At 51.0% G+C, this 13,152-nt stretch overlaps 1 protein-coding gene across 4 annotated transcripts in view; it reads right to left on the bottom strand.

The window, feature by feature from the left end:
• The window catches only part of MOV10 (Mov10 RISC complex RNA helicase), a 22,861-nt gene that overhangs the window by 931 nt on the left and 8,778 nt on the right, over positions 1-13,152 (bottom strand). For 3 of the 4 annotated variants that reach the window (XM_008576839.1, XM_008576840.1, XM_008576842.1), the window contains 17 exons: positions 9,457-9,660; positions 8,921-9,156; positions 8,463-8,721; positions 7,280-7,414; positions 6,439-6,607; positions 5,496-5,650; positions 5,067-5,243; positions 4,803-4,950; positions 4,097-4,255; positions 3,730-3,833; positions 3,455-3,552; positions 3,141-3,357; positions 1,986-2,103; positions 1,577-1,768; positions 1,246-1,320; positions 229-354; positions 59-147 (listed from right to left, as the gene is read on the bottom strand). In XM_008576839.1, the coding sequence (XP_008575061.1) occupies positions 59-147; positions 229-354; positions 1,246-1,320; positions 1,577-1,768; positions 1,986-2,103; positions 3,141-3,357; positions 3,455-3,552; positions 3,730-3,833; positions 4,097-4,255; positions 4,803-4,950; positions 5,067-5,243; positions 5,496-5,650; positions 6,439-6,607; positions 7,280-7,414; positions 8,463-8,721; positions 8,921-9,156; positions 9,457-9,660 (2,661 nt within the window). Of the gene's footprint in view, positions 1-58; positions 148-228; positions 355-1,245; positions 1,321-1,576; positions 1,769-1,985; positions 2,104-3,140; positions 3,358-3,454; positions 3,553-3,729; positions 3,834-4,096; positions 4,256-4,802; positions 4,951-5,066; positions 5,244-5,495; positions 5,651-6,438; positions 6,608-7,279; positions 7,415-8,462; positions 8,722-8,920; positions 9,157-9,456; positions 10,256-11,481; positions 11,623-13,152 lie in introns of all 4 variants that reach the window. The other variant, XM_008576841.1, reaches the window with a different exon arrangement.

The following is a 13,152-nucleotide window of genomic DNA, read 5'->3' as shown; positions in this document are numbered from 1 at the left end:
GGGGGGGGGGGGGGGGGGGGGTGGCCACCAAGAGGGATTATGGGGTGGGAATGCTCACACTTTCCAGTCAGGATCATGGCCCAGGAGAAGGGGGTTGCCCACTATGATGAGCAAAGCCTTGGCCCGGGTCACAGCCACGTTGAACCTCTGGAAGGAAGAAGTGGTGGGGTCATGGGAGGGAAGAGCCCTAAGGAAGGAAGAATTCCTACCACCCACCAGCCCTCAGACCTTGGGGTTCTTAAGGAAACCCAGGTTAAAGTCCAGATCCAGCTGCACAAAGCTCTGGCTGCTCCGCACGGTGGAGATGAGGATGACACTGCGTTCTTGGCCTTGGAATTCTTCCACGGAGCCTACCTGGAGTGGGGAGAAGCAGGGCCTGAGGCCAGGGTGGTGGTGGGGTGTGTGTGTATGACACAGGAGCGCCACACGGACAAGCCCTGCCCCAGGGAGCTTGAACTCCAAGAAGGGTACAGAGAACTGGGCAACTGCAGGTTAGTGGAGGTAGTGAGTGTTGCTACGAGGGTCAGGAAAAAAGGATGAGGGTGGAAGCTGAAACCTGAAGGATGAATGTAGTTAAGGGGGTGGGGCCCAGAAAGTGTTTCTAAGCAAAGAAAACAGCATTGTAAAGGACAGGGTAACTGAGAGCAGTGTGTCTCAAACTTCCCTGAAGATAATCACTAGATACTTGTTAGGAATATACAATCCTGGGCCCTAACCCAGACTTCCTGATCAGAATTTTCAAGGAGAGGCCTCTTAATCTTAAAGCACTGGTTTTCAACCCTGGCGGCACATTTGAATCACATGAGCAGCTGTAAAAAAATACCAAAGCCCTGGCTGTGCCCCCAGGTGGCTGTGTTAATTAGTTGGGTGGGGCTTTAGCACTGGTAGCATTAAAAACGCTCCAGGTGATTTTTATCTGCAGCCTGTGGTGATGACAATATCACATGACAGCCCTGGAGTTTGGACTTTATCCTTAGGGCAGAGGCCTCAACCCTGCCTGATCAAAAGAATGAGCTGGGGTTGCTTGTTAAACATGCAGGCTTCCTGATCTCATCCCAGACCTACAAGTTGGGATCTCCAGGAGTGAGAGACTTGGAGAGCTCAAGTTCTCTGTCAAGGCAGCAGGGTGGGACAGGTACATACACTGGACTGGAGTAGCAGGGCAGGAGCCCGAGGAGGTCTCTAGAAGTGGGGAAGTGAGGGGTACACAGAAAGGCAGGGAACGAAAGTGGAACAGTGTGTTACCTTTAAGTCCTTGATGTCATCCAGTCCCCGAAGCTCCCTATCAAGTTTGGTGATGCAATAACGGATTTTTTCCACCTGGAAGGAGGCCACACGTGCCTTTTCTCATGCCATTACACAATGCAAGAGGGAGCCAAGCAGGAGGCCAGGGAGCCAGGGGCGGGACGTGGGCAGAGAGGGAGGGGTAGGAGACCCCTGTGCTCTTCTGAGATATGGGGCCCACAGAGGCCTGAGCTCCTGGAACCTCTGCCAAGTGGTCTGGTTATTAAGGAGATACCATGGGGTGTGGGGGGATGGGGAGTTTCCCACCCTTGCTGGGAACTCAGGACCTGACCTGCTTCCGGTATGGGGAGATGACGCCCACGCTTCGGGGGCTCAGGCGGGCTTTGCCCTTCTTGGAGGAGGGGGCCAGGAGCAGCTTCAGGTAGGAAGTCACTGTGGCGGCCTCTTCAGGGTTGAAGAAGGATGGGCTATTGCCCTCACGCTCATCCTTGCCCATTACGCCGTGAAAGATGATGGGAAAGCCCTGGACACAGGGTCAGGGGAAACCCTCAGCTGGACCTCCCTGCCTCCCTTCCCTCCCACCCCCAAACCCTTCCAGGGAATAATGAATCCCGGGCCAAGGTGCTAAAGGGAGGGGCCCATGGCTTCTACGCAGAGCCTCCTCTTGCCCTCCACCTTCAGTTGGAAGGAAGTCGGGGAACGGGGGTGGAAGCTCGAGCTGCTGCTCTGCTCATCCTCACCGGTCGAGGCAGACCCTCCCAGCGGCAGAAGCGCTCTCGATCCACGACATCAGCACAGGCGTGCAGCTCGCCTTCATAATACAGACGGTTAGGAATGTCCAGGATGGTGGGATGAGACCTGGGCGGCAGGATGAGGAAGGAAGGAACAAGACCCAGGGCCAGATTGCTCCTGCCCTGCCCTCAGGGACCCCGGCTCTACCTGCTCTGGGCCCACACTCATCATCCTGCCTTCCTGCTCCCTGGATAGGACAGGACACAATCATCTATGTTGTCTGCTGCCAAGCACTGTAAACCTCAGAAAGCAAATGTGGTTCTAATACAGGGCTTTCATGGAGCAAATTTTTTTAAAAAAACAAAAAACAAGTGACCCATTCTCAGGCTTCAGTTTTGCCAAGGAAGGATAGTACAAAAACAAATTATCATCATCTACTATCAGTTATTATTTTTTTCCCTTTTTGTCTTTTTTTCGTGACTGGTAATGGGATCGCAACCCTCAGTGTCGCGCCCGTACTGCGACCGGCAACGGGATCGCAACCCTCGGTGTCACGCCCGCACCGCGCTCAACCAGTGAGCGGACCAGTCTCTATATGGGATCCAAACCCTCGGCGGGAGCGCTGCCACGCTCCCAAGCGCCACACTCTACCAAGTGCGCCACCGGGCCGGCCCTACTATCAGTTATTTGATAAGACAACGTGTTAAATTTAAAAATATAAGAAGTAATGACACAATAGCTAACATTTATTGAACTTTTAGTGACCACCTGGAACTCATCTAAGCATTTTAGATGTCTGAGCTCATTTACTAAAAACATATAGCTCTTTAATTTGAATAACAATAGGTTTGTGAAAAACTGTATTCTATTTTTCTCATTTCTCCTTGCATTGCCTGGAGATTTCATCTGGTACCCACACCAGGCACATCCTAATGCCTGGGAACCACTGACCACCCCCTAATAGATGAGCCAACCAGTCCAGAGTGAAACCACTTGTAAGTCACACAGACAACAGGTAGCAGTGATGGGGCTAAAAGGAGACCCCTTACCTTCCAGTTTATAGTCTTTCTGCATCACAGTCTCTGAGCAACACAGCCTCAAGGTGGGGTTGCATGGAGGGTGTGAAGGCATGGGATAGCAGAGAGGTGAGGATGCGGGAATACCTGTAGTTTCGTAGCAGCTTGGTAATGAACTGGGGGTCATAGCCATCAGGACCCTTCTTGTACAGGGTGTTGTAGGTGAGCAGCCGCTCCAGCAGTGAGTACCCCAGCCCATGCTTCTGGGTCAGTGGGGAACGCAGCACAGGCCCCAGCTGCCGAGGATCTCCTGCCAGCACTAGCTGTCCTCCTGGATTGCCTGTTTCCTTGACTTCCATCAGCCCTGGGAGCCAGGGGTGGCATAGGGAGAAAGGTAAGTGGTGGCGCCTCCCTGGTCCCACACACGGTAGCATACCTGCAGCCCACCCCAAACCCCTCACCTGCTATGGCCACCAGACTCTCAGGCTCCATGCAGTGGCCAGCCTCATCAATGAAGATGTGTGTGAAGTGATCGATGGGAAACTGGGCCGAGACCAACCTGGGAGGTGTCAGGCCAGGTAGGGGTCACACCCAGGAACCTAACTATCAAACCTAAATGCTCACCCAAGCTGGACCCTCACCTCGCCCCCCAGGAACCATTCTTCCCCATCTCCCCAGCCTGCTACCCCTTTACTTATGCTTACGATTAAGAGACACACACATACACATTCCCCACCTGCTGGCAGTGATGAGGGTGGTAATTAAGACACGATATTCCTGCAGCTTCTTCTTGGCGGGAAACATGTACTCCCCCTTTTTTGCATCCCAGTTACAGCAGGGCTGTGGATTGTGAAGGGACAGGAGGAATCAGTTTGTCTCCACCCATTCTCACCCTCACTCTGGCTCTGGACCCCCCAAACAATTTTATACACTTCTCTCATTTTACACACAAGGAAACTGAGGACCAGAGAAGGGTCTTGGTCCACCCAATGTCACACAGCAAGTATCAGAATCCAGGTCTCCTAGTTTCCCGGCCCCAGTGTCTGCTCTGAAAGCCTCCCTGACATCTGCCACCCCTTGGCCCTCCGCACTTCCCTAGATACCTTGATGTCCTCAGGCACCATGCGGATATCCCTGCTGGGGGCCAGGAGGCGGTAGATGGAGCTGGGCAGGTGGACCCGGAGCCTCTGACAGAGAAGATCAGCCCCTGAGTTGGATGGAGCGCAGGCCAGGATGTGGGCTTTGGGCAAGTGCTTCACCACCTGAGATGCAGATAAACATATTGTGGCAATCAGCTTCCTGAGACTCGGTGGTGACTCAGGCTGGGGCAAAGTGGCATTTACCTCCCATAGCTAAGGGATATGTTAGATAGTAACATAAAAGGCAAGTTCTGCTCCCCAGCCTGCTAGTCCAAATAGCACTCTGATGCTGGACAACTGCTGCAGTAAATATACAAGTCTATGACAACTGGAATGTGGATGGTGACTCTGAGCTGTGTGGTGCCCAAACTGCACAACAGCCACACTGACCCTAACTCCCTACCTCCCCTCCACCTTTTGTCTTTTTTGTTTTGGCAGCTGGCCAATCCGGGTATCCAAACCCTTGACCATGGTGTCATAACACTAAGTTATAACCAGCTGAGGTCTAAACAACTGAGCTAACCAACCAGCTGTCCCCTACCTCCTCTTCTGATGGCTGCTCAGAGTAGGAACATTCAGGGAGGTAGAGGGAACAAGAACCTGGGGACAACTGCTTGGTGTCAGGGGAGTCAGAGTGCAGGCAGGCCCCAAGTCTGTGCTCAGGCCCCACCTGCTTAATGGCTTCCACTAATGTGACCGTCTTGCCAGTGCCTGGAGGCCCAAAGATGATGTAGGGGGCTGGACGGGTGGTGCCCATAACAATGTGCTTCATGGCCTGCAGCTGTTCTGGGTTTGACTCCAGACTCCGGTCATACAGCCTGGCAGAGGTCAGGGAACACAAACTTGACATCATCCAGTATCCCAGAGGCCTCCGACTTCATCTCCTATACCCACATTCCAAGCAACCCTACAGCCCCCCTGCCCACAGTCTCACTTGAGCTGCACATCAGAGGGCAGCAGCGGGACCCCACGGGAGGCCACGGGAAAGAGCATGGGCCACAGCAGCCAGCGCTCCGTCAGCTCCAGGGCACGGTGTTGGACTCGCAGGGGCTGGCGGTTGAAGGTAAAGTTCACTTTGAAGGTCAGCCCATCCACAAAGCGGCTCAGGAGACTTTTGGCAGCAAGAGAGAGGGGGAAGAGCTCCAGTTAGAGGAGACGGGTGATAAAAAGCCAGAACCTTCTCCACCTACAACTGCTCCACGCCCTCTTTCCAAGACCTCCATGCAAGCTGTCTAGGAGAGGAACCCCCAGAAGAAAAGCCTCCTGCCCTGTCCCTGGGGTCCCACTCATCTCAGGGAGAAATAGCCCTCTTCTTCTGGCCTCAGAGACCGTTCCAGAAGCTCAGGGTTCCCCCAGCACCCACCTCATGGAAAAGCTCAGCTTGACACGATCCAATTCCACCTTGTGCACAAAGCCCTTGTAGGTGATGGGGTCCTCCTGGTGTGTCTCAGAGGATAAAAGGGCAAACAGGTGGTCACCCCGTAGCACCGAGGGGCGGCTCTCAGTCACTCCCGGAACCTACAGGATGTGAACACAAGTAAGCTTCTATCCCAGTCAGAGGGCCCAAAACTCAGGCTCTCCAGAAGTACTGGGGATAAGGACTGAGGCTCCAGACTTCAAACCCAAGACTCAGGGAGCTATGCTATCCCTGTACCCCTTTTTCCTCTCCCACCAGACAGGGTGAGTCAGGGGAAGAGGAAGGAGACAAAACTCCCTAAGCTGCACAGAGATGCCAAGCCTAGGAATGTAGAACCTCTAGTGCGTGATTCCAGGACTTGGCAGCCAGTTTCCCATCCATCCAGCTGCCCTACTGGCCAGCTCAGTTCCACTCTGCCTTTAAAATCTTGTTCAAAACTTATTTAGTGCAGTAACCTTTCCCTGATAATCCTCACCCTCTCTCTTTCCATCTGCTTTTCTGTGCAGAAATCCATTCTCATGTGTAATTCTGGGCTTCTGTGTACATATTAAAAATCTGAGAGCTAGAAAGGGTTCTAAGAATTACCCAGTCCAGCTCTGTGCTTTTCAGATATAGCAACTAAGCCTCACAGAAAGCCAGGGACTTGCCCAAGGTCACACAGCTGGTGGTACCAAAGTCTGGACTAAAACTCAAATGTTCTCATTGCCCTATTGATAGCTCTTTCTGGGCACAGGAAGGCCTCCCTGCTCCTTGCTGAGCCATCTGGGGTGGGAACCACTTCTTCACCCTTCCTCTTGTTTTGCCCTGCTGTCAGTAACAGTGTTCTGCCCACAGTGTATGGATTGGCTGACTTGAGCCCACCCTCCCCACCCTGGACCCGAGCCCTGACCTCCAGTGTGAGCAGCCTGGGGTTCTGATCTACGGGGTCCCAGGTCATGGGCACTGACTCCAGGTCATAGTGCCGGATGTCATGCTCCATCTGCAGCTCCTCCAGGTGCAGCAGCAGCCGGAACTTCACCTCATAGTTCCTCCACTTAAGGGCTGTCTCCAGCTGGGCCCTGGCAGTGATGGTTGGGGGTGGTGGTGGGGAAGGAGCAGGAACAGGATAGGTCAGGCAATCCCCTTGCCCAGGAGCATCCACCCTCTCCCATCTGAAGCTCTGGAACTATGAAAGCATCAGGAAAATCAGGGGAGACTAGAAGGGCAGAGAAATGGGTGGGGGTCAGAGGCCTCGAAGAAGGGAGCCTGGCTCTTGCTTCCTCGAATGCTCCTGTCCCCCACCTCAAACCAGACTCAGCATTTGCATGGTGGATCTTATGGCCAAAACATTCTCCCTCCAGACCTTCCCATGACTCATACCCTCACCTCATTCAAATGTAATTCTCTGTTCAAATGTCATGTCTTCAAAGAGGCCAGGACTAAATGCCCTCTCTGCAAAACAGCACCAACCCATCCCCTTACCCTGCTTTAATTTTAGTTTAGTGTTAGTTTGATTCTTCACAGCACTCATCACTACATGAAACTATAAGATGAATGCTCCCTGTCCCCCACTAGAATGGGCAAGGCCCTGCTTTGACTACTTCACCCTGAATGGTGCCTGGCACTCAGCGTGCTCAGGAAGGGAATGAAGGAATAGAGCCTAGAAGGCTGAAGACAGAGGTATCAGAGCAATGAAGAAAGCAGCAGGGAGGAGACTCAGGGCAGGGGCAGTGCAAAGGGGCAGTACATACTTGATTTCAGCAACCTCCTTTGGGGCAGTGAAGATACTTGATCCCTGAAGAAGCATGGGGAGCAGCTGCCTGAGGCGGGGGGGTGGGTAGTATGTCCCCAGCGCCATACTGAGCTCCAGGTCATAGCCCTTAGCGCTGCAGGTGTGGGGGAAGAGAAGCGATCACAAACACAGAAACCCCTTACCTTCAAAGACTCTGAGAATGCTCCTCTGTGGAGGGTGCACAAAGCCCTTCCACAACACTAATGCTGAAAGGGGGTCAGCAGCCTCTGCCCGAGGACACGAAGCTCACCAGCTCATGTGGCTGCTCGCTCCAAGGCTGGACCATTCCCATTTCTGCAAAGCAGGATGCTTGAAAATGTTTAAAAAATATTATATAAGTAATACATGTTCATTAGAGAAAAAAATCAGGTAATAGGTAATAAATAAACAAATCATATTCTCACCATCCAAAGACAAGCAACGTTAACTTTTTGGTATATAGCCCTCCAGATGTTTTCTTTGTAAATCTGTTATACATACTGTATATATTGTTAACAAAAACAGCACAATGGTTTAACTGTGAAGGTCCTATTACGTAGTTTGCTTTTATAACTCAATATTTTGTGAACATCTAGCTATGTCAAAGAGATGTCTATGTGTATCATATAATTCCATTCATATGAAGTATATGAAATGTCCAGCACAGGGAAGTCTATTGCGACGGAAAGTGGAGGAGTGGTCGCTTAGGGCTGAGGGGTGAGGAGGTGGGGCGGATAAGAGGGTGATAGCTAAAGGGTCTCTTTTGGGGATAATAAAATGTTCTAAAACTGATTGTGGTGATGGTTGCATACATCTGTGAATATACTAAAAATCACTGAATTGTACACTTCAAATGGGTGAATTGTACGGTATGTGAGTATCTCAACAAAGCTATTAAAAAAGAGAGAGATGTCTATAATGGGCTGCCCGATAATTCATCACACAGTGAAAACACTTAAAATTTCTTCCAGTGCTCATATCTGCTGTTCATCTGCCACTTTCTTCCTAGACAGAGAGGTCTCCAAGACCCAGAGGAATGAAGAACCCACAGTTAGGAAAGGGAGCTCTGGCTCCCAGCTTTGTGTTCTCCCCAAGGGCTCGCACAGTCATGGCTGGAATACACCCCTACTCCCTATCTGAACTAGGTTGGAGGGAAGAGTTACCGATCAGGTCTCTCTCCTTCTTCTATCCGATTGGTTACCACAGGGTTTCCAGTGATCCGGGTCCGCTTGAAGGGAGTTGTGGGCTTCAGCTGAGCAGCCAGGGGGCTATGGGCGACGGCAGCCAAGAAGCGGGCAATGTAGAAAGTGCCAGCTCCTTCTGAACCTGACTCTCCAGGTCCCAGAAGCTCCCAGAGCACTGTGGCTGGAAAGTAGCCCACAAAGCTGGTCTTACAGTGGACATGGAGCTCATAGCATTCACCTGGAGGAGGATGGTCACGTGAGTGGGGGTGGAGTGGCAACCCTGCCAACAGCATCCTAACCCTGGACACTCCCCCAGACAGCCCTGCCCCAAGGCAGAAGCCCACTGGACAGCAACAGCATGCTTCCCAAAGCACCAGGCCTCCCCATTGCAAGCCCCAGTCCACCAGAGGCTCCTCTTCTTTTGGAAATCCACTCACCGGGGCCCAGTGGGCAGGGCAGCTCCTGGTCTCCATTGTAGAAGGCAAACTGGGGTGTCCGGCAGAGTGGGAAGAGGTGAGTGAGGGTGACAGGCTGGGTTCCTCCATTCCGAAGCCTCAGGGTCAGCACCTCCTTGCGGTTCAAATCCAGGCGGATAAGGAGCTGTCCATCTCGGGCTTCATGGGGCCCCTGGACTTCCACGTCCACCCCATGTTTCCCGTGAAGATACTCAGCCCTGGGGAGAGTGGGAGTCAAAAAGGGGGCTGGGGTAGGAGGGGCCTAGGTTGCCCTGGGGTAAGTTTCAGGCTTGGGAGGCTGGCAAAGCACCAGCTGTGCTCAGGAAATACACCCCTCCTCTCAGACCAATTCCCTGCCCCTCCCCCACTCCTTGAAGGAGGGGGCCTTACCCCAACCTGAGGCAACCTGATGTCTTTCTTCAGCCAGACAGCCCCCTTCCCCCATGTCCTGCCCGGCCCCCCTTACACACACACACACACACACACACACACACACACACACACACACACACACACACCTGTCATAAAAGATCTTGGCTAGCAGTGACTTGTGGTGTTTGCTGATATCTGACCCCAGCTTCATTCTCCTCTTTTCTGGGAACCGCACGTCGGCCCAGCGGTCGAGTCTGAAGAACCTGACCCGAGTCTTGGTGACGTAGGCCAGATTTGCAATCTTCATTCCATACAGCATGGAGGAGAAGCCGGGGGCGGGGGTCCCAAAGCTGCCAGAAGCAGAGGAGACTGGGAAGTGAGGGGAGGCAGGGCCAGTGGGACGCAGGGTGGCTTGTGGGGGAGGGAGCCTGAGGGTCACTCTGTTCTGGACACATCAGCCCTGCTACAGAACAGGACAGGGCCCCGGAGACAGAGATTCAGGCTGGGGATCGGAGGAATTTTTCATGTTTGAAGGGAAGGCAATGGGACTTCCCAAGGCAAAATATGATTGTTTTAAACAGCACATTGGATCGTGCGTTTCTGAGGAGAAAAGCTCAATCATGGACTATTGATTGGAAGGAATGAGGGAAGAGAGAAAAAGAAAGAATTTTTTTTTTGTAAAACTATTTGGGACAGAAAAAAATTACAAACAACCCAGCAGAAAGAGCTAAGGCTTAAGGGGACGCCAAATAGGTTGATTCAGAGGTGGATGGGGGGTGGGGGGATCCAGCCTGTTGGTGAGGACTGAGAGAGGGGATCAGAGACAGTACAGATGTCCAGAGTGTGTGGACAAGGTGGCTGATCAGACAGCGGTTTCCACCCGAAGTCAAAGGGTGCAGGAAGGGAAAGGATCCTCTCCAGAGATCAAATAGCCTGGCTTTGTGCCTAGAGAAGGTGAAGACAGGGAAAACTGGTCAGAAGGACAATAACCTCAAGGTTCAGCACCTGGAATTCAGTTTAGTCAATTCATAAACACTTACAGAGGCCTGTTATGTGCCAGACACTGGGCTAGATGCTGGGGGTTCAAAGACACAAGATACCCAGGCCCTGCCTCGAGCACACAAATTGAACACATAAATTCCAGCACAGGGCTGGAGTGCAGCCACCAAGGCTCCCAGGGCAGCTCACTGGGCCAAGGAGGGGCACTGAGACCAGCCTGGGGACAGGGCAATGTCCAGTCCCTGAAGGCTTCCCCAGGTGACAGCATCAGAATCGAGTCCTGAGGATGAATGGCAGTACCCAGGCACAAGAGGGAGTGCCAGGTGTGAGTGAAAGTGGGGCTATGCAAGAACACATGTTGGTAGAGGGGGCTGCCTGCTAGACCACTTTAGCTGGGTCAGCTTAGGTCACGTCACCTCTCAGAACCTCGTTTTCCTGCTCTATAAAACGGGTATAGCAAGACTTACCTTGCAGGGTTGCTGTGAGGCTTACATGAGATACTGACACTGCAGTGAACCACTTAGCCCAGTGCTTGGCACATAAGAGACCTCAGTAAGGGTGATCAATGATTAGTATCACATAGTTTGGTTGTGCTAAGTGAAAAGTGCAAGGAAGGGAGTGGCAGGAGGCAGCAGAGGTGGGCAGGGACCAGATCATGCAGTTTTGCATGCCAGGCCAAAGAGCCTAGACTTGACCCTGAACACCAGCAGTCCTGCTCCCCACTTTACTGGTACCCAGGAGTCTGAGGATATTCCCACGTGTGACATACTTCATAGACACATTCAAGATCTGGACAACTGACACCCTCAGTATTTTATAGGAAATGAAAGCAAATCTTTGTTCATAAAAACTATGGCAACCCCTATTTAACTCTTAAGGATAAATCAGTACGGTCACTCACTAGGGTCTATGACAAGGTCATTGATGGTTATTGAACATTTTCCTGGTGCCCCCTGCCTGCAACTCTGCCCCTCTTCTTCACCCCAAGCAAACGAGAGCAGTACTGTTCAGAAAATTTTGAATTGGCTATAATTTGTTTTAAAAAGATAATAAATCATTTGAAGGCATAATAGAAAATGCTCAGTGAATGTTAGCTACTATTATTAGTATTTGTATTAGTAGTAACAGTAGTACTAATAGTAGCAGTAGTAGTAGGAGTAGTAACAACTTACTTTCAGCCCATGTCAGAGGCTACACTGTGGTTACAGAACCACCGCAGCTGGTGGGTTTTAAGCAGGGGAGTGGCAAGATCATATTTGCATTTCAGATCACTCTGGCATCGGGATTGGAGGATGGATTTGCTGGAGGCAAGACTGTAGGCAGGGAGACCAGTTAGAAGAAGGCCATTGCAATTATCCAGTTAAAAGATAACAAAGGCCTGAAAAGGCAGTGATAGAGACAGAAAGAAGAGGGGCCAGAGCTGATAATACTTGGAATGTAAAATTAGCAGAATTTGATGATTGACAGGATGGGGAATGGAGGCTGGGAAGATGAAGGAGTCTAGGATACCCAAATCAATGGCTTGGCTTAGGAGACTATCCCTAAGATAGGAGGTAAAGACAGGAGGAGGAGGAGGAGGAGGTTGGAGGGACTGACCATGACATTTGGATTTGGACATACGCAGTTTGACATTCTTGTGGTCCAGAGGCAGCTGGCTCCGTGAGTCAGAAGCTGACAGCTCAGGCCAGTCGAGGTTACAGCCTGATATTAGGAAGTCCTCAGGTAGTAGTTACAATCAAGGAAGTGTTTGGAATCTCCCCAGGGAGTGTGAGTAGTCTGAGAACAGCCAAGACTAGGCCAACCCAGGGAGGAAGGGAAAACCCTCAAGAGAGCGAGGAAAATCAAAAGAAGTCTCAACATCAGGTATTACTGCTGAGGAGTCCAGTGATAAAGGGACTGAAACCAGGAAGTCATCAGCAACTTTTACCAGGGGCCCTTAGTCCCTCAGTCACTAAATCCTGTGAACTGGGGCACAAACTCAAATGCCTAAAGAAGCCAGGTTCCACATGTATCTTGATACGTGCAGACCTCTCAGATACCTGTTCAGTCCCATTTTGGGGTCATTAGTGTAAAACTGACTATACATCCCTCACAGCTGTACTATAAGAAAACAGCGCAGGCTGTTTTGAAAAGTAGCTCTGGGCTCCCAGCTCAGCGCTGGGGAGAAAAAGAGGACCAAACAAACTGGCAGGTGCATGCCCTGTTTAAAGGGGGTAACTTCCTCATCTCCAGCTAAATGTTGCCAACAGCGAATGTAGGTCTACTATGGCCAGATCTTCTGGCTTTTAAGAGAAGACAAAAATCAAAATTTTAATGTGAAACCTCCTATTTTGGAAACTTTTGCACAGGCACATAGGAAGGCAGAACTCATCTTTTTTGCAATTCTGCTGTGGATGTTATCACCTAACTATCTCTCAAATTATTCTCCATGTCTGTTACCACAACCTACATTCACCTATCCCTGGTCTAAGGTGACAGCCACACAACTTTTTTTCTTTGAAAATCAAAAATTTATTACATTCTTATTGGAAAAAAGCCCCAATCCTTGTATTATACATCTAGTCACCCAGATTTCTAGGGGGAACTTTCTCACCAAAACTGGAAAACTGTAGCTATAAAGGAAAAAAACAAACATTTTTGACTATTAAAAAATATTTTCGGGGCCGGCCCGTGGCTCACTCGGGAGAGTGTGGTGCTGATAACACCAAGGCCACGGGTTCAGATCCCATATAGGGATGGCCGGTTCGCTCACTGGGTGAGCGTGGTCCTGACAACACCAAGTCAAGGGTTAAGATCCCCTTACCGGTCATCTTTAATTAATTAATTAATTATAAATAAAAAAA

This window comes from Galeopterus variegatus, unplaced genomic scaffold (assembly GCF_000696425.1).
Source record: "Galeopterus variegatus unplaced genomic scaffold, G_variegatus-3.0.2 Scaffold1415, whole genome shotgun sequence".
Lineage (NCBI taxonomy): Eukaryota > Metazoa > Chordata > Mammalia > Dermoptera > Cynocephalidae > Galeopterus > Galeopterus variegatus.
The sequence above is the reverse complement of the archived record's forward strand: the minus strand, read 5'-3'. Positions and strand labels throughout refer to the sequence as shown.